At 35.8% G+C, this 27,170-nt stretch overlaps 2 protein-coding genes across 2 annotated transcripts in view; both read right to left on the reverse strand.

Moving 5' to 3' along the window:
- Window positions 1–2,410: 2,410 nt before the first annotated feature.
- LOC106054692 (39S ribosomal protein L17, mitochondrial-like) lies at window positions 2,411–9,993 on the reverse strand. The gene is made up of 5 exons (XM_056011393.1): window positions 9,811–9,993; window positions 6,522–6,724; window positions 5,058–5,129; window positions 3,127–3,265; window positions 2,411–2,765 (listed from the first exon to the last, which is right to left on the reverse strand). Exons 2-5 carry the CDS (start codon window positions 6,690–6,692, stop codon window positions 2,512–2,514), a joined length of 636 nt encoding a protein of 211 aa, XP_055867368.1. The 5' UTR covers window positions 6,693–6,724; window positions 9,811–9,993; the 3' UTR covers window positions 2,411–2,511.
- A 3,975-nt stretch (window positions 9,994–13,968) lies between these two features.
- The window catches only part of LOC106075951 (RNA-binding protein 42-like), a 64,841-nt gene continuing 51,639 nt past the window's right edge, over window positions 13,969–27,170 (reverse strand). The window contains exon 7 of the mRNA XM_056010557.1: window positions 13,969–15,659. Within this exon, the coding sequence (XP_055866532.1) occupies window positions 15,547–15,659 (113 nt within the window). The 3' untranslated portion in view covers window positions 13,969–15,546. The remainder of the gene's footprint in view (window positions 15,660–27,170) is intronic.

The following is a 27,170-nucleotide window of genomic DNA, read 5'->3' on the forward strand; positions in this document are numbered from 1 at the left end:
TGCGCGCTGGATTGTCGTTCGGATTTATCGTCGGTCGATGGTTCAAACCCTGCCCGCTCCCATCCCCCGTCGTCCTGCGGGAGGTTTGGACTGGGAAGTAAACTATCTTCAACTCTGAAGGAACATCCGAAACATGTAAAACATTTTACAATGCTATCATCTTCTACTTTTTGGTAACTTGGAAACCTTGATTCAATATTTTAATCTTGGATTTGCTACGTACCCTCTGTGCCGTAGTTAGAATTGAAAAGGCCCTAAGCTATTTGAGATAACAGGCACTTTTGGGTCCCTTTTACAAGTCCAGAAATTATGTCAGATCTAAATATTTAAAATATTTTAGATGCTATTAGCACAGAGTCCACTTGCTTGAAGGAAATTGTAAAGCGGCGTGCTAATCTCGAGCAGGAAATCAAATGTCCAATATAGTTTAATATTTCAGTAAAATTTTATATTTACTTATGCTAATTAGTATAGCACAAAAGATGAATTATAAGACGTGAGAATATAAGGCCAAAACATGACACACTCTTTTTTATATGGAGATAATTATACAACGCACTATAAATAACTTTGAATTTACAATTTTGGTAAGATTCTATTTATTCGCGCTCGTGAAATGTTAAGTCTATGTAAACTGGCGCTCACTAATAATATTTCAGAAACGGTACATTTCTTATACAGGGAGATAATTGCGCAAGATGCTCTTTTAAACATACTAAAAATTATCTCCCTTATTTCTAATTGTATCACTTGTTCTTTTTTTTTTAAAAAAAAGGGGGGGGGGGGAAACCTATTTAAATGAGAGATTATTCACTTGCATATGTTAATCGAGTGTACAGATAGTTCTATCTTTGATTAAAGGTTATTGAAATTTTCTAAATTCTAATTATTATTGGAGCACTTTCTTTGTTTATAATGTTACAAACATTTTTATAGAAGACGTTTCCATTAAAAATAAAAGTTGAATGTTGGCTATATTCTCCATATAGGTCAAGAAAGTTTAAAGTTTGTATACAATATTTAGTCAAATGGCCCAAGATTGTCTGGTAAGTTTTCAGGGTTTGAACCCTGAACCACATTGACAAAAATGCTGATTGCATATGAACTGACCAGGTAGCCATGTTTGAAAATCATCAAAAGAAAACTATGAACATTATGAGTTTAATGTAAGCAATTTGCAGCAATGTTTGATGTTATTTTTTATATAGCCACTAAAACAAATATGGAAAATCTCCAAAGCATTGTTAACGGATACCTACACTGGAAATTAGGTGGCCAGAAAAGATAACTACAGTCAACTTGTGGGAGAGAACTAGACAAAAGCTCATAGCCCAAGACATCAAAAAGCAAAAGTAGAGCTGGATAGGACACACCTTGCGAAAATCAGCTACCATTGTTGCAAGGCAGGCACTTGATTGGAAACTAAAAGTAAAGAAGAAAGTGGGCAGACCCAAGCAAACCTGGAAGAGGTCAGTCATCAGTGAAGCTGAGGGTACAGGGATGACATGGGAGCAGATGAAGAAAGCTGCTCAGAACCAAGTTTGATGGAGAGGATTTGAATAAATCTTAAAACCAGATTTTATTTTATGAAGTTGGAAATTGGTGAAAACCTTAAAAAAATAATTCTATCTACAAGATTTGATTTGATTTTAGGCACAATTCAGGCCATGTTGTGCCTGCAGTCCTCAGCTATAGAACGCAAGTCTGAAAAGGTATTTTACTTGCACTCTATAAGGCAGATGATACAAAGGTCATCTGTTTCTGTGGCCCACGGTTCAATAGGGCAATATATGGCCAGCACAATGACCAACCGCCTTAACTTTTCCCAAACTTAAGTCAGGTACCCATTAGAGCTGGATGAACTCAGAGGCCCTGTAAAGATCCTGAAATAAAAAATCCTTGTCTTCACCAAGATTATAACCTAGGATACCCGGTTTGGAAGTCAAGGGCTTAAACCACTCAGCCAGCACTCATCTCTGTTTTTAATTAAACCACTCAGCCAGCACTCATCCCCGTTTGTAATTCTACTCCATGGGAAGCGTGGTCGAGAGGCCAAGTACGCTTGAACTTGGCTTGGCTACCTAGAAGGGGGCTCGAGGTTTGACACCTGACTCTGGCAGAGTTGTGTTTACTGAGCGCCTAAAGGCAGCACGGAAAACCAACTCCTAGATACCCCCTCCCCCCACTGGTCCACAAATTAGATTGGACCAAAAGCGCTCTGAGCATGCTATAAGCATGAAGGTAGCGCTATATAAAAGCTATAATATATATATATATCAAATTATTTCTTTAATTGTTTTTATGCAAAGTTTTTTATTTTTATTAAAACATGAGCTGTTTATTGCCCTTGTTCTTCAGTCTTCATTTTTGTGTGTGCTATAAAATAAGAAACAAATATACAAATATGTACTAAACTGAGAAAGTGACCAAGTTTATTCCAAAAAAATTCAAAAACTCATAACAGGTCAATTGAAATCTGAATAATGTGAAATGAAGCTTTCAAACTCATTGCTACCTATTAGGAGCTGACTCTGTTTGGCTTGTCTGTGACACACTGTCACTTTTTGATGAAGGTAACACTGGGTCTACAGATGAAGATTTTGTTTCATCCTCTTGTGTAGATTTCAAGGAGGCAGCACTTTTTGTCTGTGAGATTTTCTCTTGTCTGCTTTGGTAAAAGTCTTGTCTAGCTGCGGCTAACAACATATTAGAAAGCGTGTATTTAAAATCTCGCTGACGTGGGATCACTGGCGGCCATGGGTTACCTAAACAATAAAAAAAAAAAAAATTCTACACAAAAATGACTACAAACCTTTTCTTTATAAATGTCATTGAAACAAGAGTAAAAAAATGTGTATATATTTTATTATAGTTACTGAAGTCACTAATTAGACTTGATAATTTAGTCCAGAAAAAATAGATGAACTTTGACCCTCTTTTCAATATAATTTCTTAACATAGATATTTCTAATGACACAATGAACAGAATGAGAGATGAAAGTAAGTCATATAAGAATTCAATAGACTAACCCCTCAGTAAAAACTCTTGAAGTTCTAGATTAATTTGCTATTTCTAAAGCTTTATGTTTATTTGGTTAAAGTCATTGAAATACTTCAGAGACTGACCTCTTAGTTCTAAAAGTCCGGTAGGTGCACCAGTCCCAGGATACTCTAAGGCCAACTTGTGTAGGTCAGTGAAGCAACCTTTGAACTTCTGGAAACGTGGTACCAACACTTTGAATAGTTTATGAACCAAGTCCTTTTCCTAGATAGGGATAAAGCAAACAAGTATTGAAGAGCAACTGTAAGTATTGATATAAAAGCATGACAAGATATATTTGAATGGCCAAAGCATATTTTTAAAAAAATAGTTATATTTAGATCTAAAGCCTAATCTCAACTTTCCATTTTCTTACAAAATATTTTTCAATCTTTGAAAGAAAACAAAAAAAAGTCTGCTAGTGAAAAAAGGGAAACAACATTAAATAAACTTCTGTTCTGGGATTACTTCCCCTTGACCAACCTGCTACCACCAACTTTCATTTCCATAGTCTCCATGCCAATAACTCTTTACCCTTTCAATCAATTACCACCTACATTAAAGTTTCAATCAATTACCACCTAAATTTAAGTTTCAATCAATTACCACCTAAATACAATCTTCAATCAATTACCACCTAAATTTAAGTTTCAATCAATTACCACCTAAATCTAAGTTTCAATCAATTACCACCTAAATCTAAGTTTCAATCAATTACCACCTAAATGTAAGCTACAATTACCAGTCAATATCTCAAAAGTTTATAATTTTTTAATAAACCCTTACAGTACATTTTAATTCCTGATTACAATAATGAAAGGGTAGTGAAGAAAATTGGATAAAATTTTTAAAAAATATTTCATATATCTGTTACACTCAAGTGTCACACTCAACTGCACATAGTAATTAAGTGTCAGATCAGACCCTGGGTAGACAAGGAGTGTATATTGCCATTTTATATAGGGTGATTCCAGAAGAATGTGCAAAAAAAAAAGCATTTGAAACCTATCTGGAGACAAATGTTGTAATGGTGGAACAAAACTTTGTATTTCCAATACACCCACAGGAAAATGTCACACACAGTGAAGTTGGGGGGACCTGGCAGGCCAAAAGCGCAGAGAGCAAGGTTTTTAGTACCTCTGCTACCAATCCACTGCCGAGGCACGCTTTAATTCAATAGGTTCGAACCTTGAGATAGCTTGTTAAATATGGATACCTCCAGCATCAGATGACCACTAATTCAGTCCATTACAAAAATGTTTTACATGTTTCGGATGTTCCTTCAGAGTTGAAGATAATTACTTCCTAGTCCAAACCTCCCGCAGGACTACGGGGGATGGGAGCGGGCAGGGTTTGAACCCGGGACCATCGATTAGTCTGAACGACAGTTCAGTGAGCAAACCGCACAACCAGGCAGACATCCGATGATTTGAAATGAATAAATGTAAGATGATTTTGTCAAATTCTTTTTTTAATCACCCTTTGTAAGGAAGTAATTTTAATTAGCATAATTAGCAAACAATGAAGATTAGGGTAGATTTTGTATTTAGACTTTTTATATTTAAATGTTTCTAAGAGCCAGTTTTAGACTGTCACTACAGTTGGAGGAGTTCTTATTACTATGAGGAAGAAAAGTTCCAGTTTGAGAAGAACATAAATTTTTAATAAATGTAAAGTGCACTTTGCTAAGTTCCTGAAATTATACTCTGATAACTACTTAACTAATAAAGTCGAAGTACACAAATTTGATATCAAATGATTGGAAAGATTTTACTGTAAATAAATCATTTTATTGTTAATAAATTGTTGAGTTGTAAGAAATTTTACTATTTTAACCTTACCATAGACTGTCACACTGTGCAATATAAAATACACACCCTCAGTAAAAGACAAGGTCTTTGACATGAATAATATGAAATACACTAATGAAGATAAGAGGCAGACATGTTTTAAAATTATTTAAAGGACATTATGTTTTTTTTTAGAAAATTGAAGGATTTGTTACTAGTCTACTCACAAGTAGCCAATAGTCTGCCAGCTCCATGGTCTCTTTGTGTTTGTCACCATTTCTCAAAGCCAGGAGGATTAGCTGAAAGTATTGATGGAGAAACATTGTAAAACAGGATCATAACATAGAAATGAATAAACAAAATAGAAACAAATGGTGAAAAGTATGGGATAAACAAGTTTACGAGCCCAACAGATCGAACAGTTAAAACACACTGACAACTATTTGGTTCAAGGGATAAGCAAGACACATTAAAGAATAATGTAGTCTCAAAAGCAACTTGCTACATCCTTTATAAGAGAGAGAAGAGATGGAGGGGCAAAGTAATTCTCCTTTTGAAGAAATATCTGTTTCTAAATGTGCATTGCATACTATTCTGCTTCTTTTAGACCAGTTGGGTTGATTCTGGATTATAAAGTTATTGGCTGTGTAAAGTAAAATTGTTACTTTAATGTTTCAACAAGTTAATGTAGTACAGGGGTTCGCAACCTGTGGGTCGCGACCCCTTGAGGGGTCAATTGACGATTTGTCAGGGGTCGCCTAAGACCATCAAAAATATGGATTGTATTTTGTGTATTCTTCTATTGCTGTGTATGTTATTGGGGGGGAGGTCGCTGCAGAGTGGGGGGATAGTAAAAGGGGTTGCCGAGCTAAAAAGGTTGAGAACCGCTGATGTAGTAGAAGCCACAAAGAGATCAAGCAGTGGCAGTAGAAATAAGAGGACAGAGAAAGAAAGGACAAGAAAATTTGAACTGCCCCAGGGTTTGAGCTAACAGCCTGGAGATGAACATTATAATGCACAATTTTTTAAGAAAATTTTATTTTCAGGCTAGTAAGAATTACAGCAGCCGGTTGTTGTTTTTCACTGCCTTCATCTTTCTTGACATCATATAGTTAACAGCATCAGTTGTGATCAATATTAATATACATAATTAAAGATGGAACAAGGTGACATAATGCAACTATGCTGAACAAGGTCAAGGAATTCTATGAAAATATTACCGTAACATATATATATGTATATTGATAGGTTGTGATTGTGCTGGTTATATCGTGCTCTTGTAATCATTCATCATTATCTGCCCTTTGAGTTCCTCATGAAACATAGGCCCTTGGTAAAAACAGGCCAATCTCCACAGTCTCTGGCTAGCCTTTTAATGACTTCCCATCTCTCTGATCATTACATTGAGTAATTTTTTTTTTAAAGAATAACTTCTGCCTGGCACATATTTCATCCTATATGCATGCTCAGTGTGCAGTGGTCCAATCTCTTTGTGGGGGAGAGGGTAACTGGAAGAAGGCCTCCATGCTGCCTATAGCTACTCAGCAAGCACAACTCAGCTTGAGTTAGGAGTAGCCAAGTGGTTTACACCATTCAGTCACAAAGGGGAGTGATTTGTCTAGAATCATTTCTGACACTCATAGTTCAAGCACAAGATTTGATTGACAAGATAATAATAATAATAGTCTTACCCTCTCTGCATATTGTCTGGCCTCATCAGCGTGGTTATAATTCAGCTCCAATCTCTCATAACGGAAAAGCCCTGTTACGATTTCTCTAAGCCGCTGCAGCCTCTCACCTTGACCAGCATTCGGATATACTGCCATTTTCCTGGGATGTGGCTGATATCGGAATCGCAGCATGGTTATTTTTACTTCTCAGACTGTCTAGGAAGCTGTCAAAACAAAACAAACAAAAAAACAACTGACAAACTAATAAACAGTGTAGTGTGAAAATACTATTCATTGACAATATCAGAAACCATTGTTTATTCTTTTGTTACCAATAACTTAGAAAGCAGAATTTGAAAGGGTTTAGTTCCTCCAAAATTATATTTTTAGAGATTATATTATAAATATATGACTTATATTTTTGGGTAACATATTTAACAAAATAGGGGAAAGTGAATAATAATAAAACTACAAAGTCAAGTAAATAATAATAAAACTACAAAGTCAAGTAAATAATAATAAAACTACAAAGTCAAGTAAATAATAATAAAACTACAAAGTCAAGTAAATAATAATAAAACTACAAAGTCAAGTAAATAATAATAAAACTACAAAGTCAAGTAAATAATAATAAAACTACAAAGTCAAGTAAATAATGACTTGTAATCCTTCAAGTCATCTTCCAAAGAAATTTCTTTCCGACTCACCTGTGACTATTTTTTAACTGTACTTTTATTGATATTTTCTTTTATCTTTTTTTTCTGCCTAAACTAATAGAGACCTACCAACTTTAAAATGTTTCCTGACATAGACAAAAATAGAGAGGCAGTAAAATCACTGACCAATGAAAAGATGTTTTCTAAGATCTCCCAACTAAAGATACTAGACTCTCTACAGCACTCAAGATATTGTTGACACAGTTTTTCCAAAAAGATGCTATTTAAAAATCTTGAGTAACAATCCATCAATTTTATAAAAGAACAACGTTAAGACTAGATTTATTAATATGTTTGAGACTAGATTTATCAATAATTCTAGTATATAAGTATTTTGCTACATAGCAACTAATACAAAAATATTAATATTTAGCTCCTAAAGTTTAATTTTTTCACTCAAATGTCCATTATAATCTATTAATATTATACATGCCATCTGAAGAAATCATATTTATATATTTATAATTATAATTATTATCTTATCATATAGACATTACTTCTAAAAAAAAAGGATGATTACGTCCTACCTACATGTGTCCCTATGTCAATCTAGTCATGCATGTTTATTAAGGACTTAAATTCTACCAAATCATTGGTTTCCCTGGCTGGCTCAAGCAAACAATTCCATGCTCTAATAGCACTAAGGAAGAAGGAGTATTTGTACTTATTTATCCTAGCATATGGAACAGGGAATGTGTCTTTATCTTTGTGTCATTCTAAGTCAATGACCAAATGTACTGATATTATACATGCCATCTGAAGAAATGATAATTCCTCATTTGATTGAACACACTTACAAAACATTATATATGCACTTTAATTCTATTATCAAAAGAAAATTTGATAGTTTTGGACAAATGTAAATATTATCTTATATAATACAGCTCGTCCATTTCTCATTTATTTTATCTACAATTAATTTCTTCATTTCTTCTGGATAGAGTGCAGAGTTTACTTGTGAGTTTGTTCTCCCACTCTTGGCGAGTGTGTCAGCCTTCTCATTTCCTGCTAGTTGTATATGAGCTGGTATCTATTGAATAACAGTTTTTATATATATTATACATGCCATCTGGAGAAATGATAATTCCTCATTTGATTGAACACACTTACAAAACATTATAAGACACTTTAATTCTATTATCAAAAGAAAATTTAATAGTTTTGGACAAATGTAATTATTATCTTATATAATACAGACGTTACTTCAAAAAAGAAGATGATTACATCCTACGCGTCATGCATATTAACCAATGACTTAAATTCTGCCAAGTCACTGGTTTTCCTGGATAGCTCAGGCAACCCATTCCATGCTCTAATAGCACTAGGGAAGAAGGAGTATTTGTACAAATTTTTCCTAGCATATGGGACGATGAATGTGCCTTTATCTTTGTGTCTTTCAGAGTATTTTGTTAAATTTTGTTTTTGTATTTGAAGATTATGGTTCAGTGTTTTATGTATAATTGCTACTTTACTTTTGAGTCTTCTGTCCTGAAGGCTTTCTAAATTTAGTGATTTTACTAAGGGTGTTACTCTAGTCAAATGTGAATATTCGTTTGTTATGAATCTCACTGCTCTATTTTGTGTCTGTTCCAGTTTCTTAATGTTTTCTTGAGTTGAGGGGTCCCAAACGGAGGATGCATATTCTATTATTGGCCTAACCAAGGTTAAGTAACATTTTAGTTTTATGTTCTTATTTGATTTATAGAAATTTCTTTTAATAAATCCTAATGCTTTGTTTGATTTTTTTATAGTTTCATCAATATGTGGATTCCATGCCAGTTTTTCATTTATTATAACACCTAGGTATTTTGCGTTTTTAGTCTGTGTTACTGGTTTGCCATGAATAAGATAAGTGGAATTAATTTGTTTTAGTTTTTTTGTTACTCTTAACAACTGACATTTTTCTGGGTGGAAAGACATGCTCCAATTTGATTCCCATTTCTGTAATTCATCTAATTCTCTTTGTAAAATATCTGTGTCTTGTGTTGTTTTTATTGTTCTATATATTATGCAATCATCTGCAAATAATCTGACTTTTGTTCCTGAAGTAATGCAATTTGGTAAATCATTTATGTAAATTAAAAATAGTAGTGGACCCAAGATTGTTCCTTGAGGTACACTGGAGTTTACTGTTATCGGTGTTGATTTAGAGCCATTTATTATTACAGTTTGTTCTCTCCCTATCAGAAAATCTTTAATCCACTGATGCAGTGGACCATTAATGCCGAAATATTTTATTTTTTAAGCAAACTATGGTGGTGAACTTTGTCAAAAGTAAGCCTTAGAAAAATCTAGTAAGATTTAAAATATCTATTTGTTCACTATTATATATAGATTCTAGTAGTAAAAGTAAGTTACAATCTAGTTTCTACTGACACTACTCCTAGATCTAACTCCTAGTCACCTACTGACACTCACTCTGACAAGAGAAGAGACAAGAGTCAAAAAAAGAGTGTCAAGAGATTGAAGAGTTGACTGATTGAACAGTGACTTGACACAGTGTCACACACTTCACACAGTCGTGACAGTGATTCTGAGAGACTGAGACGAGTCACAACTAACTTACATTTACATTACTTTTATTGATTACTTACAAGTCAAATTTCCTTATTTCCCTCGTCTCTAACAAAAATCTAGCATGCGTTTATCCTCTACACTTTTTCATAAACTTCAAGTAAATAGATCTAGGTTCTAGTGTGGATCTAGATCTATTTAGCTAAATAAAGTAGTTTTGTTTCTATTTTGTTTTTAATGAATAAGGTCATGCATTCACAGACTACTTCCGATAGATATATTAAGTATCGCTCTTTTGTTTACGCGGATTACTGAAAATAAATAATTATAAAATGGACAATTTTCTTTACCATATGAAACATTTGAGCGGTTTCTTTGTGCTATAATATCAATATACATCTAGACTTTAATATACATCTATATAGAATCTATAATTAAAAAACTAATTTACCTTTACCCATCCCTTAGTCTGTTGGACCGTTGGGGCACCATGCTAGATGCAACGAACGTCTTTCTTCGTTCCTCTCTGTCTTTTGCCTTTGTTAGAACCTCTTTCAATGGCAGGCCCGTCCATTCTTTTATGTTATCCTCCCATCGCTTTCTCTGTCTGCCTCTTCTTGTTCCTGGTACTGTTCCCTGAAGGAAGGTCTTTGCGAGCCCCGAAGATCTTGTAATATGGCCATAGATTTTAAGCTTACCACTAATTAAATAAGTCAGCCAGGAAACCAATGACTTGGCAGAATTTAAGCCAATGATTAACATGCATAACTAGATTGACCTAGGAACACGCGTAGGACGTAGATCTTATGATTCTAATCATCTTCTTTTCTGAAGTAACGTCTGTATTTTATAAGATAAGATAAGATAACTAATTGTGTTTTTAAATATTATTATTATTCATTCATGTGTTGCCATCGACAATGAATATTTCTGCAAAGTTTCAATTAGATCAAAGAAGGGAAAGTGGGAGAAATGTATAAGATTTGCACCAGACAGACATAGTGAGTTGATATAAGCTTTGCAAAAAAAATGAAAGATATATTCACATTCTAAATTCGGCGTAGGGGGCGCGGTGGTCGAATGGTTAAGCGCTTGGCTTCCGAACCTGAGGTCCTGGGTTCGAATACCGGTGAAGACTGGGAATTCCACCCAACTCTAATGGGTACCTGACTTTAGTTGGGGAAAGTAAAGGCGGTTGGTAGTTGTGCTGGCCACATAACACCCTGCTCGTGAACCGTTGTCCAAAGAAACAGATGACCTTAACACCATCTGCCCTATAGACCGCAAGGTCTGAAAGGGGGAAACTTTACTAAATGCGGCGTAGGATTATGTTCTTTCATTTGTGTAGGGAAAACAAATCTTATCAATTAGAGGACGTTCCTTCAAAGAAGACGACAATTAGGCCTACGTTCTACGAAATAATAACGTCATTGACAGAGATCAATACGTGAATTGGGAAACAAAGGAAATAAATAACTTTCTAGCAACGAGTGTCCTTTAATGATTTATGTTTATTATTTATTATACTAGCCAAAATGGAAATCAAGCCAAGTGGCTAATTATCTAGGTCAGTGGAGTACATGCAGGCCCGGGTTCAACACTAGGCTTCTGTTATCCAGGAGCGGAATGTGTGTCAAAATCGGCCAGGGCATTTCTATACCATCAGGCCCACACATGTATAACATATGACGAGCATCCAATTCTAGGTCTACCTGTCCTCAAAATATGTAGGTTAAGTTTTCTAATGTATCGATAACTGTACACATGGCTATAGTAAACTCTATAAGTTAGGATGCCACGGGTGATTCAAAGAAGGCTGTGCTTTGTTTAAAACTGCATTACTGACCTTTCAATTGAAAAATAAAAAACAGTGTGTCTCGGACTAAACTTTCATGGTTGGAAATGGGGGCTTTCTATTGGAAGATGTCAAAAAAAAAAAATGCGATGTCAATGTAATGCTGGCTGCTCCAATAAATAATACTAATAAACAAGGTTACAAAGACAGTTTGTGTGGATTAACAAACTCAAAATCGACCCCCGAATTAGTCCGCTCAGGAAAGTAAAAAATCAGGTTTCAATATTTTCAGAAAAAAATATCAGAAACTATTAACTACAAACTATAAACAACTACCAACCAGTTTCTGTCGATACAAAGCTTGTGTTGAAAATGTTGTATTGTTAGTTCCACCAAAGACCTGATATCAGACGATACGGATATTTATAAATGTTATCATTATTATTATATAGTTAATATTCATCTGTATTCAATGGACTGATCGTTATGAAGATATATTTGAATGTGACCCTGGTCTAACTGATATTATTGAATGAATATCTAATTTATTTAATTGTTTTGTAAAGGACCAATCTCTCATTCAATGCATCAACATAGAAATGTTACCCTTTCGTTCTTTCTCATATACTCAATGAAAAAACAATAGGTGCCGGTACTCAGTGATGGATTGCCTAACTTTTAACTACTAATACATTAATAATAAACGTTAAAATACAAGAAAATTAATAATTTTGTCTCCACATTGAAGTAGGTGCCGGTACGCCGTACAGCTGCGTACTGTCACACACAAAAAAAGCACTGCTTATAATAATGGCATAGAACTGCATTACAAGTGTATAACATAAGACACTACTTACTAATAGTAGTTTTAAACAATTATACTTCACTTTTATGCATGCTAAAAAGATTTTTTTCTCTTTTAAAAACATGTAAGCTGTTTAAGGTGTATGTTGATAATGATACAAAAACTATTTACTTTAGAAATACAAATATTTTTTTTGTGTGAGTAAAAAAAAGTCTAAAACCATTTGAATAAATGTGTTAAAAATATGATAAATAATCACCACCTTTACTAGATAGCCCAGCGTTTTTTTTTTTGTTTTTTTTTTTACAATTAATAGTAAATAGTTATAAAACAATGGTGTATTTTATGAAAAAAAAAACTGCTTTCATTGTTGATTTTAAAATTTAAATTTTTTACTTTCAGAAAATACAAATAAAATAGTCGTTGCATCAGAACTTTGAAAGGTCTAAAATATCATGATATCGAATGTTTAATATCTTTTCCAGTTTAGGAAATCTTAACGGGACGCAGAGACAGTCAACACAAAATTAATTGAGTGTTATTCCCCTTTCGGGGAGCCGCTAAAAAAATATTCAGGTCAAACTAATCAGAAATGCGTTATGGTCATGCGCTTTTGGAATTCAAGGGCCTAAGAAGTGTGTGGTCTGTTTATGCCTATGAAGGGTCAACCAGTCTATAACAAGATACACGGGCGAAAATGTGTGGTTTTGTGGGAGAGACTATTCATTTTAAAATTGTGTGTGAATTGTTTATGTGGGTGTGAAAAAGGGGGTGGGGGCGGTCTAAGGCAGGCAGACGAGAAGCTTTTGTGCATATAAATATTCTTAGAATATTTTTATGGTTCTATTATTTTGTACTACGAAGATCTGATTTGTGAAATTGTGACCCTATAATATTTACCTAAGATTTTTACTAATTATTAAATGTTTACTACCTTTACTATTTTAACTGTGAATAGACCTTGTTTTTAATGATTTAGCTCTTGTAAAGGAGAGTGATCCTTGAAGGATTACGGGCATGACATGGCCTAAATTGTTCCGATGTGCCAAAAACTCAAAACCCAAACTATTATTTTGTAACATTCTGATTAAAAAAAAAAAAGATTTTGGTTTTAAGATTAGATGGAAAGTCATAATGCTTGAAACCCTCTCTTCCCTGGTAAAAAACAAGAGACTCGGTCTACTTAGTCATGTAAAATACTGCACTCATTTTTTAATTTATGGACTTGACGGACAGGCTATATTATTATTATGATAGAATGATCTAGCACTGTGTCACATGCAGATTTATTTTTCTTTAGAAATAAGCTTTCAAATTTGAAATACACACAGACATCATTCAATCAGTCGAGATGATTATTATTATAGCTTTTATATAGCGCTACTTTCATGCTTATAGCATGCTCAGAGCGCTTTGGTCCAATCTCATTTGTGGACCGGTGGGGGGGGGGAGGGGGTATATAGGAGTTGGTTTTCCGTGCTGCCTTCTAACGCAACTCTGCCCGAGTCGGGTGTCGAACCTCGAGCCCCTTCTAGGTAGCCAAGACAAGCCAAGTTCAAGCGCACTTAGCCTCTCGACCACGCTTCCCACGCTTATGTAATTAAAAAAAAAGGAAAATATTGAAGAAACAAAATCATATACAAAAAAAAAATTTTAATTGATCAAATGAAACATCGTTTGAATGTGTACTATAGACATTAGCAACAGAAAACACATCTTTTAGTATTAATGACTGCCTCAAGCTGGACTCTTCGCTGATTTCATAATCTAAGCACTACAGACAGACCCACAGTGTAATACTTTCTAGCAGGTACTTGATCTAGATAGAGACATGAATACATTCACACCCACACAAACCCACATTTTTCTTTTAATTCTAAGGAGGTGCGATTCAAATAGAAAATCAATTCTTGTAATTCTATATTGAAAACTTGAAGTGGTATTACTTTTCTGGTTGTGACTAAAGCCAAGGCCAAGTTAAATCTTAAATTGCGAGATTCTCGTGTTTGTAATTCCAATGTCTTCAAAAACATAACCTAACTTCTGACACCACTTGTCCTTTTATCGCTTATAAATGACCCTTCTTTCCATTTAAATCTCTACCAGTTTATGCTACTGTAGTGATTCAATGGGCTTGCTTGTAGAAGTAGCTTAATCGGGAATTTCTGAAGTGACGCGAGGATAGATAAAAAAATATAACTGCTGGACATTATGTCATTTTAAGCGCATGTCCTTTTTTTAAAAATTTTTTTTTATCATAACTAGGCTTCGCCTAAAATTAAAAACAATAATACAATAAGAATTGGACTACAAGAAATGCAACAAAAAAAAATTATAAAAAAAAATTATAATACAAGTTATAATAAACTTTCTTATTTTGTTTTTATTTCATTGATAGCGATTGGAAACCAGATGGTAGCTATGGTAGCCAACCAGCCCACTGCAACTGGACAAGACAAAAAAAGGTCACGTGATTGGAGACACCAGAGAGGGTGGGGGATGTCCTATCTGGTTGATGTCAAAGTTCAAGGGTCAATTAATGTAAACATTAGAGCAGGAATGTTGCGGTACTAGTTGTTAGGCTTGCGACTGTGGCGCATGTATCTTTCTACAGACATTGGAAATCATTACCCCCCCCCCCCTTTTTGCAAGAAAAAAATCCCCATTTAAGTCGCTTATGTACCTCGATCTAGTGGTCCATCTATTTTGTATTTTATAAGAAGGTGTCCAATATAGACCGTGACTAAAGTCCAGACCGATCTAAACGCAACACGACTTCGTGGTGGCTGAACACAATTCTCGCTTTACTTTATTGGATATTGAAATACACAATAGCAGCTCCTCCCCCCCCCCACCCCACCAGGACCAACGTCTTGTGACGAGACTGAAACTCCCACAATACACACTTTCAACAGCACCTCTCTGATTGGACAGTGCTGACGTTTCACGACTGACATCTAGTGATACACCCACCCAGCGACAATATGATGCAACTTTGCAGGCAGACCACATACTTGGAAGCTTGAGCTCACCTTAACACAAGAGGATTACAACTCCTATGTATGGAGACACATATATCCACACATTTTGTATTCTATATGGATATCTAAATACACACACACACACGTCTTGCGTACAACACATCCATAAAACCATATACACATGCACATCAAGGAATATCAAACACACACACATTCCAGTTTCTGCACACACACGCTATTTCAATCCTAGCCGTTTCTTTTCTTTATCTTTCTTCTTGACCACTTCCATGTTTCTGTCCCTCCAGTTGCTCTTTCTCAACTTGATGGGACGATTCCCGACGTATTTACCTAAATAAAAACAACAAAACATTCAATAAAGATAAAATACATTGAAATAAGGAAAATCAAAACAGCAGAAGATAAGATGGATACAATGTGAAATAAGAATAATTTTAAAAGATGAGAAATGTATTTTTATGAAATATTCTTTGTATTATTATTAATATAAAATAATATGTTATGTGTTTTCTTTGAAATAAAAATTTTATTAAAAAAAAAAAAGAAAAAGAAATAAGAATAATTTTAAAAGATGAGACATGTAATTTGAGATAATGGAGAAAGCATGATACTTTTATAAGATAACGCGTAATTGTTTTATGAGATACACAGAAATAATATTTTAATGAAATATACAATCTAATTTTAAGAAATGAAAAAAAAAAGGATAATTTTATAAAATATAATGACATGGGGTAAAAAAAAAAGGTTGTATTAAGAAATAAAAAAAACAAACAACTGAACTAATTCAAGGGTAATGAATTGGTTAAAAAATGCTTGGCGCAATCGATTATAGGGACTATAAAAATAACATTCTACAAATGGAAAACATTTGAGTTTACAATTCTTTAGAGCACACAGTACAGACAGGAGATTCCACCTTCATTGGACGACGAAAGATGTTTTACATTCAATGACCGTGGGTTACAAACGAGGGGACAAACAGGATCACAACTGGACCCCACGATGACCTGCTCACTACTGGCAAGAAAAGCAAAGTAAAATTTTTACGGCCATACTGTATCACAAGGTCCACAAGGCTCGCAAAGACCTTCCATAAGAGAACAGTACCAGGACAAAGAAGAAGAGGCAGGTAGAGAAGCCATGGGAGGACAACATTAATAAATGGACGGGCCTGCCATTGCAAGAGATTCCATCCACGACAAAAGACAGAGAGGAATGGAGAAGGACAGTCGACAGATCATGTGTGGTGCCCCAACAGTTCAACAGACTAAGGGACAACAATATAAGAGAACACATTCTCTTCTCTCTTTCCCTTAAGTCAACACACACACACAAGCACACACACACACATACAGACACACACACATAGGCAAGAATAGGTATTTAGTATTAGGTAAAATGGCTTCATTGAATCCAACGGGGCACTTGGTGGCACCTATTCTAGTCCCAAAAGTGAATGTGTGACAGTTCGAATCCCGACTCGAGCAGAACTGTGTTTGCTGAGGCAGCACGGAAAAATACTCCCAATTACCCCCCCCCTTTTTTTTTCCCCCACAGGTACAAAAAAAAAAAAAAAAAGAGAGATTGGACTTTAGAACACCAAGCAAAAAAAAAAAAAAATTTCGGTCGTCATCAAACTAAACACATTTGTATTGCTACAGAAGTTGAATGCTACGCAGATGACGGCAAAGTTTATTGAACACTAAAAAACAACACAAGATACTTAATTACAATTAGGATTAGAAAAGTAATACAAATGAGAATCTCTAGAACACCACTCCTCACCCAAGAGTCAATGATCCAACGTAAATAATAACTTTACAAAGAAAGACTTTATATTTTGACCAAAAGACGTGGTAAATCTGTAAGGAACAATTTCATAAACGAATTCAATGATAAGGTTGCAGTTAGGTTCTGTACAGCTAACAACGATTTTGTAGAAAATGAGAATGACATGGAGCTGTATTATGGTGACAGAAGTATGGCATATAATGAAAGCTTTACCCACTGTATCTCTATAACAACGGTGTCAGAAGTGGAAACAGTAGATCGCGTTAATCACACGAATATAGAGGAGCAGAAGTAAATTTAGTTAGTTTACGTGTAATACCCAACATGGCAGACGAGCCAGGGGAAGGCGCGAGATTGGACATGGAGGCGAAAACGTTTGCAGACATCTGAACGGCAGAATGTGCCGAGACGTGGAAGTGATACAGAGCCCAACGTCTGAAGAGTCCACGGTCGGTCGTATGCCGGAGTGTTTGCAGTGTACTTTACACTTCTCAAGCAAACACATTATAGCACTAGCTGTGCTTTAAAATCTAACATTTAGCTCTCTCAATGTTCCACTAAAGGTAATGATCTCAAAGTTGAGATTTCCCCAGACAATCTGTGTTGATAGCTGTGCCTAGAACAGATACATCCATTACATTGTTTTTCTCTACCCTACAGGGGCGTCTATTTGATGGGTAACAAAACTCCCTCCATTTCTTTTCCAATTCTGAACATTTTGTTATATATATAATTGTATTGTTATTGTTACCGTATCAATCTGATAGACTTAAATAAGGTGTGGTGGATCTCATCGGAATCAAACTCTCTATATTTTGGAAGTAACCTTTCCTGGCATTTAAAAAAAAAAAAAAACTAATTACCACCAAAGCTCTTAGCTTATTTTTGATTAGGGTTACGATTTTGCATCGCATATGACACTCGCCCAGGGCTGATAATGCCACCTCTGACCCAATGAACCCTCAGGTCACGAGGTCAAAGAGAAAAACAGAAAGCATATATAGTAACGACATAACACACACACACAAACATTAAAAGCGTTCAATGTACTTAGTACTGACAACGTTATGACCTCAGAATCAAGTTGACCTCTCCATCGATGACCACGTTCTGCCCCCCCAGTTCAAGTCGACGACAAACTTCTTGAGCTGCAGTCCCTGTCACACTGACCACAATCAGGTGGTCAGTAGAGCCAACTCTCTAGGGTCACACAACTAGAATTTCATTTGTCGCTTTAGTGAACTTAACAGAGTTCTAAACAATACAACATGAGGGTGGGGGAGGCATAGACGAGAAATAAAAGCAGAAGACACTCACTAAGTACGCTAAGGTCAAGACGAAAGACAACACAACACGTACACAGAAGTCCTACAGACAACTTTGAGAGATGTTAAGATAGTTCTCAAACATAGGACGCATCATTCTACAACTGAGCTTAGATTATATTATGAGAGAAGAAGATAATTTTCGTCAAAAGCAAAATTTAATAAAATACTCTGAAAGACACAAAAGATAAAGGCACATTCCTCGTCCCATATGCTAGGACAAATTTGTACAATTTTTCCCTAGTGCTATTAGAGCATGGAATGGGTTGCCTGAGCTAGCCAGGAAAACCAGTGACTTGGCAAAATTTAAGTCATTGGTTAATATGCATGACTAAATGCATGACGCGTAGGACGTAATCATCTTCTTTTTTGAAGTAACGTCTGTATTATATAAGAGAAGATAAGATAAGATATCATTCTATGACTTAGCTAAGTTTATATTTTGAGAGAAGATATTTTAGTTGGAAGTATCATTCTACAACTGAGCTAAGATTATATTTTGAGAGAAGAAGATAGTTTCGTTGGAAGTATCATTCTATAACGCTAAGATTGCGTTGGCCTTCTTCCGTTGAAGAGCGACTACGGTTCATCTCGAACATTTTTTCATTTGGCTGTGGAGCCCTATTTCGGAGAGATACTCCCGTCCACATATATCGCAGGTTAAGCTGGCTTTCGCTTTGGTGGTAGAGGAGCCGGTCATTTTTCATATGGCACGCTTTTTTTTTTCCAGAGCTGAGGCCCATGTTTTTTTTAATTGTCCATAGCTTTCTTGGTCACTGTCTCTCTCCATCTAGTGCGGTCTAGAGCTATGTCTTCCCAATGGTCAGTATCTATGTCCACTGATTTGAGGTCCCGTTTTATTACATCCACGTAACAGAGGTGGGGGCGACCATTTTTTCTTGAGCCAGCTAAGATTATATATTACTGCCCAAATTTAAGCTTATAGATATAAATGACATGTAGAATTTACTACACAAGATCTACCAAATGTATAACTCATTGAGAAACATCATCGCTTAATCGGTTCAGTGCAGGATGAAATTAGCCATCAGTGGAAAAGGCTGCGCCAGTACAAGAAAAGATTAAGAAACTGGAAAAGACACAAAATACAGCCGTGAGATTCATAACAAAGGAATATTCAAATTTGACTAAAGTAATACTTTTTGTACAATCATTAAATTTAGAACCCTACATGATAGAAGATTTTAAGTTAAGTAGAATTATACATAAAACACTGAACCATAATCTTCAAATACAAAAACAAAACCTAAAAAATATTCAGAAAGACACAAAGGCACATTCCCTGTTCCATATGCTAGGACAAATTTATACAAATACTCCTTCTTCCCTAGTGCTATTAGAGCATGGAATGGGTTGCCTGAGCTAGCCAAGAAAACCTATGTTTGGCAGAAATAAAGTCATGCAAGATTAGAATGACATAGTGACACGCAAGGACGTAATCATCTTTTTTTTTTAAAAGTAACGTCTGTATTTTATAAGATATATATTTCAAAACTAACCCCCAGGCGAACCTTTCAAATGCAATAAATTTTTTTCTCTTTGATCCATGAATTTTGAAATCTGTTTTGTTCAAGTGTTATGTCTTTATAAAAGAGCTTGTCTGAATGAGCCAAAGCTGGGCGTGTAGAGCTATTTGCACACAATGATGACCTACAAATGTAAGAACCATTGAAGATCAGAAATGATATAGCGGAAGGCAGACGGAGAAAAGAGAATGGCTCTGTCTGGGTTGAAGTGGCAAACTATGTACGTCACAGATGGGTCTACGTAGCCACGTACTATACTGCCTATTTTCTCCATTCTGGAACTCGAGAATCAGTCTTCAATGTACATGTCTCTATCAAGTAAGTACAAAATAGAGAATCATTCTTCAATGTACAAGTAAGTACAAAATAGAATCATTCTTCAATGTACATGTCTATATCAAGTAAGTACAAATAGAGAATCATTCTTCAATGTACATGTCTATATCAAGTAAGTACAAATAGAAAATCATTCTTCAATGTACATGTCTATATCAAGTAAGTATAAAATAGGGACGATGACAAAATGATGTTTTTTAAGCTAACTCGAGCGCCTAGATTATAACACATTGTAAGAACATATTTTTTTTTTGTTTTTAACTAGAGAATCGAGCAGCTACAAACAGAAACAAAAAAACTATATGTAAAAGTTTTTCTACTAAAACAACTAAATTGAAATCACATCCATCTTTAAAAAAAAAAGTATTTTTTTCCTCACTGATTTTGAGCAGACGACATTGCACGAGCACGTCTCGTCTTGAACCAGAACATTTTCTGGGAGATTTGCTAATCACCCCCCGATTGATAGCCAAAAATCTTCACACACATGCATCACACACAAACACACACATGAGAAATGTCACACACATATATTTACATCAGTACATCTTGACGCCTGGACTTCCAGAAAGTGACTTTAAAAAAAAAAAGAAGTCTTAATTGAATGAGAGTCAAGGAGACGAGAGGGCGGGGCTGGGATTCTGTTTGAATGAGGTCACAATAGGAAGACCGACAACTGTCTCCATGCTAGTCAAACACACCAAAGAATTGTTCCTAAGCATGGCGCTTGGGAGTACAGGGACTTGGTGATGACATACACACAATGACACACTCTTAAAATAGATCAGTGGAATAGTCAACCCATAATATATCCCTTGTAGTTTTAAACAGCAACTGTTTATCATGTGAACTGTTTAACCCTTAAAACGCGTGTGGTAGTTTAGCCTCTAAACATCAGAATTGTACTCCCATTTTGTATGCACTCATTCTAAAACAGCTCAGCACTTTAAGGGTTAATGGGCAAATTATGAAATTTGGCACAGTTTAATGAGGTTTAGTCACAAAAGATCGAATTGGCATTCCATTGAATTCATAATGACAAATGTAGACCACAATTCTGGTTCACAAACTACGAGAATAAAGAAGACAATGGCCACGATTCATATAATCTCTCCATTCCATATAAAACCTACTACCACTATACAGATAACCTTGGTTTCCTGAAAGCTTAAATTCAAACAGACACAAACACTCTTTTGTTCCCCTGGCAATCAAATCATTAAATAAACTTTGTCACAAGTAAATTATGAGTGAGTCTGGTGTGAATGTACACTTTGGTTTCTTATAGTTATAATGTTTTTTTGTTTGGTGTAATGCACAAATTGTAAGACAAATTGCCATATGGACAATAAAGATTATTATTATTATTATTATTATTATTAATAATGACAGAAGGTTACGAAGCTATTGGGTATGGAAGCACAAACTCAGAGCCGGCCCGCGATGTGGTCCACTCAGCCATGCCAAAAGGTTTCAGTGTTTTCAGCATGAATATCAGAAGCTACGATCTGCAAACTGTCAACAACAACAACAACAACCCAATGTCTTTGTGTGTGTGTTGCTATGGTGACGGTGAGAAGACGTCAGCGATTGGTTGGTTGCTATGCAGTGTGAATGATGCAAGATATTTGGCACTGTTGTAAGCTGTCTTGGGTAAGCCAGACGAGTCTAGAATGCCTGAGTGAAAAGTCATTTTTTGTTTGTTTGTTTGTAATGAGTTAAAAATCTTCTTCAAAATACCATTTTACATTACTAATAAAGTCTACTCAAGTTAAATTGTCTATATTGTAAAAAAATAATATTATATTAAGTATTGGTAGTGTAACTGAGTTGTTTATTTTCTGCGTATTTAAGTCATTGGTTAATATGCATGACTAAATGCATGACGAGTAGGACGTAATCATCTTCTTTTTTGAAGTAACGTCTGTATTATATAAGATAAGAAGAAAGATATATGTCCAGCGTGTAAGAAAGTCATGTTCATTGTGTTCCTAGTCACGTGAGACGTGTTGTGCTCGTTCACTGTCTACTGTCATCTTGTTGAATAACGCCATGCTATTGAAAGCTTAAATTCAATAATGACACACGGTTACGAAGATATTTGGTATGGAAACACAAACTCCGAGTCGGCCCGCGATGTGGTCCACTCAACCATGCAAAAAGTCAGGTATCAATGTTTTTAGCATGAATATCAGAAGCTATGATTTCCAAACTATCAACAACAACCCAATGTCTTTGTGTGTGTGTTGCTATGGTGACGGTGAGAAGACGTCAGCGATTGGTTGGTAGCTATGCAGTGTGAATGATGCAAGATATTTGGCACTGTTGTAAGCTGTCTTGGGTAAGCCAGACGAGTCTAGAATGCCTGAGTAAAAAGTCATTTTTTGTTTTTTTTGTAATGAGTTAAGAATCTTCTTCAAAATACCATTTTACATTACTAATAAAGTCTACTCAAGTTAAATTGTCTATATTGTAAAATATATATATATATATCAAGTATTGGTAGTGTAACTGAGTTGTTTATTTTCTGCGTATATGTCCAGCGTGTAAGAAAGTCATGTTCATTGTGTTCCTAGTCACGTGAGACGTGTTGTGCTCGTTCACTGTCTACTGTCATCTTGTTGAATAAAGCCATGCCATTGGTATTCCAGTCATTTCATTACAGTATTACTCACAAAGAAGATGTATACTACGCCTACAGCGGTTTAGTTGTGTACCAGCAGTTTGGTGCTACAAGTCAACCACCGTCACCACCCAATATCCGCCCCCATCTTCGCTAATACAAAAAAGAAGACTTATATACATACTAAATGTACTCTTTCTCTTTTGACTAGAGTAACACCTTTAGTAAAATCACTAAATTTAGAAAGCCTTCAGGACAGAAGGCTCAAAAGTAAAGTAGCAATCATACATAAAACACTGAACCATAATCTTCAAATACAAAAACAAAATTTAATAAAATACTCTGAAAGACACAAAGATAAAGGCACATTCCTCGTCCCATATGCTAGGACAAATTTGTACAAACGCTCCTTCTTCCCTAGTGCTATTAGAGCATGGAACGGGTTGCCTGAGCTAGCCAGGAAAACCAGTGACTTGGCTGAATTTAAGTCATTGGTTAATATGCATGACTAAATGCATGACGCGTAGGACGTAATCATCTTCTTTTTTGAAGTAACGTCTGTATTATATAAGATAAGATAAACATATTTATTTAAAATGTAAGTAGCCAACTTTTGTTGACGGTTTCAATGCTTTCAACTGAGGAAGGTTTTATAGTTTCTTTTTAAAAGACCGAGCAGAGAGTTCCCACTGGATGGCTGCCTGGTCTTGCGGTTTGCGCGCTGGACTGTCGTTCAGATTTATCGATGGTCCAGGGTTCAAACCCTGCCCGCTCCCATCCCCCGTCGTCCTGCGGGAGGTTTGGACTAGGAAGTAAACTATCTTCAACTCTGAAGGAACATCCGAAACATGTAAAACATTGAACAAACATTAAACACTGTGTTTATTGTAAGCTTTTTTCTAGATCTGCAAGGAAATCAGATTGTGAACCCCCAAGACTCGGAGTTAAATCAAAAGCCGTGAAAACAAAGGTTAAAACCTAAGTGTATTATGAATTGGCCGTAGTTGTAAGTTAATGGTGAAGCGTACCTTCTTCTTTGGGCATCAGATGACAAAAAAAAAAAGCTCTTAACTCTTTCTCTCCATAATTATTTACCACATTCTGGTGGAATCAACGTAGGTATCGTCAGTTAGGAAAGAAAGAGTTAAAAGATGTTTCATCTCAAACCTATGAGTCACTGGTAGGATTTATTTTCGTTGGAGGTATAGCGGTAAGGAGAACTATCAACTCAATAAGTCGGAGCTTTGTCCACTGGGGAGAAGGAGCTGGGGGAGGAGGAGCGGTATTATTGAATTACTTGCACCGAAGCTGTAAAAGTCTGTAAATAAAGTCGCCATTAGGCGATGGGCCGCTGTGATGTATGTCTGGACCAGTGGACCCAGTCTAATGTCAGACTCCAACACGAACCAGCTATCTGCTGCTAACACACTGGTTTTAAATCTGGTGTTGTTTTGTTTTTTTTTAATTTGAAAAAATACCCAGACTAGTTGTTATCTTGATATATTATACCGTTACGATATTTTCTCCTCATCCGGCCTTCTGTAACCACAGCACAATACAACACATCTAACTCAAGAACTTGACAAGAGTTCCAAAATAATTTGGTACTTTAATAAGTAAATACATAAATAACAGCCAATACTACACTATTGGCACAATAAACTGATTACAGTTCTACATCAGCGTACTGACATACTTAACTCTACTGTCTCTCTGCGTACTACTGTACTTAACTCTACTGTCTCTCTGCGTACTACTGTACTTAACTCTACTGTCTCTCTGCGTACTACTGTACTTAACTCTACTGTCTCTCTGCGTACTACTGTACTTAACTCTACTGTCTCTCTGCGTACTACTGTACTTAACTCTACTGTCTCTCTGCGTACTACTGTACTTAACTCTACTGTCTCTCTGCGTACTACTGTACTTAACTCTACTGTCTCTCTGTGTACTACTGTACTTAACTCTACTGTCTCTCTGTGTACTACTGCGAAGCAGGACGTTTTGGCGACGCCGTTTTGGCGACGCCGTTTTGGCCCCGCCGTTTTGGCGCGAAGGTCGTTTTGGCGCGAGCCGTTTTGGCGACGGGACGTTTTGGCGCGAAATACATTATGTACGTTTATTGTATTATTTCTTTTAAAAGAATTATTCATATCTATGTTTTGCGTGATTGTTTTTGTTAAGACATATTTTTCACGTACTAAATGTAAATGTGTGTTTGTTTTTCACATCATTTTCTTTAATAAACATTTTGGCTTGTGTATGTGTGTTTATTAAGAGGCACACTTTATTTTCAAAAAAGTTTTTCAAGATATTACTTTAAAAATTAAAAACAATATGAAACGATGAAAGACTAAAAATTGATGCACTTATTTGTTTACATTAACATTGGTTTATTTAATGACTGTATGGTATCTCCAGCTATACATACCAAACACTTGCTAATATAAGTAAAAATATAATACATGTACTATGTTTCTCAAAATACTTTAAGTTAAGTATACATAGACACCATGGTTATTTGCCTTAGTCGCTGGAATTCAAGGGTTCATTAAAAAAAAGCTACGTGCTTATTAAATTATCGTCAAATGATATCTCGCGCCAAAACGTCCCGTCGCCAAAACGGCTCGCGCCAAAACGTCCCGTCGCCAAAACGGCGGCGCCAAAACGGCGGCGCCAAAACGTCACGTACCGGTACTACTGTACTTAACTCTACTGTCTCTCTGCGTACTACTGTACTTAACTCTACTGTCTCTCTGTGTACTACTGTACTTAACTCTACTGTCTCTCTGTGTACTGCAGTACTTAATTCTACTGTCTCTCTGTGTACTACTGTACTTAATTCTACTGTCTCTCTGTGTACTACTGTACTTAACTCTACTGTCTCTCTGTGTACTACTGTACTTAACTCTACTGTCTCTCTGTGTACTGCAGTACTTAATTCTACTGTCTCTCTGTGTACTACTGTACTTAATTCTACTGTCTCTCTGTGTACTACTGTACTTAACTCTACTGTCTCTCTGTGTACTACTGTACTTAACTCTACTGTCTCTCTGTGTACTGCAGTACTTAACTCTACTGTCTCTCTGTGTACTACTGTACTTAACTCTACTGTCTCTCTGTGTTCTACTGTACTTAACTCTACTGTCTCTCTGTGTACTACTGTACTTAATTCTACTGTCTCTCTGTGTACTACTGTACTTAATTCTACTGTCTCTCTGTGTACTGCAGTACTTAACTCTACTGTCTCTCTGTGTACTGCAGTACTTAACTCTACTGTCTCTCTGTGTACTGCAGTACTTAACTCTACTGTCTCTCTGTGTACTACAGTACTTAATTCTACTCTCTCTCTGTGTACTGCAGTACTTAACTCTACTGTCTCTATGTGTACTACTGTACTTAATTCTACTGTCTCTCTGTGTACTACTGTACTTAATTCTACTGTCTCTCTGTGTACTGCAGTACTTAACTCTACTGTCTCTCTGTGTACTGCAGTACTTAACTCTACTGTCTCTCTGTGTACTGCAGTACTTAACTCTACTGTCTCTCTGTGTACTGCAGTACTTAACTCTACTGTCTCTCTGTGTACTACAGTACTTAATTCTACTCTCTCTCTGTGTACTGCAGTACTTAACTCTACTGTCTCTCTGTGTACTGCAGTACTTAACTCTACTTTCTCTCTGTGTACTGCAGTACTTAACTCTACTGTCTCTCTGTGTACTGCAGTACTTAACTCTACTGTCTCTCTGTGTACTGCAGTACTTAACTCTACTGTCTCTCTGTGTACTGCAGTACTTAATTCTACTCTCTCTCTGTGTACTGCAGTACTTAACTCTACTGTCTCTCTGTGTACTACAGTACTTAATTCTACTCTCTCTCTGTGTACTGCAGTACTTAACTATACTGTCTCTCTGTGTACTACAGTACTTAACTCTACTGTCTCTCTGTGTACTACAGTACTTAATTCTACTGTCTCTCTGTGTACTACTGTACTTAACTCTACTGTCTCTCTGTGTACTGCAGTACTTAACTCTACTGTCTCTCTGTGTACTGCAGTACTTAACTCTACTCTCTCTCTGTGTACTGCAGTACTTAACTCTACTGTCTCTCTGTGTACTGCAGTACTTAACTCTACTGTCTCTCTGTGTACTACAGTACTTAATTCTACTCTCTCTCTGTGTACTACTGTACTTAACTCTACTGTCTCTCTGTGTAC

This window comes from Biomphalaria glabrata, chromosome 14, assembly GCF_947242115.1.
Source record: "Biomphalaria glabrata chromosome 14, xgBioGlab47.1, whole genome shotgun sequence".
NCBI lineage: Eukaryota > Metazoa > Mollusca > Gastropoda > Planorbidae > Biomphalaria > Biomphalaria glabrata.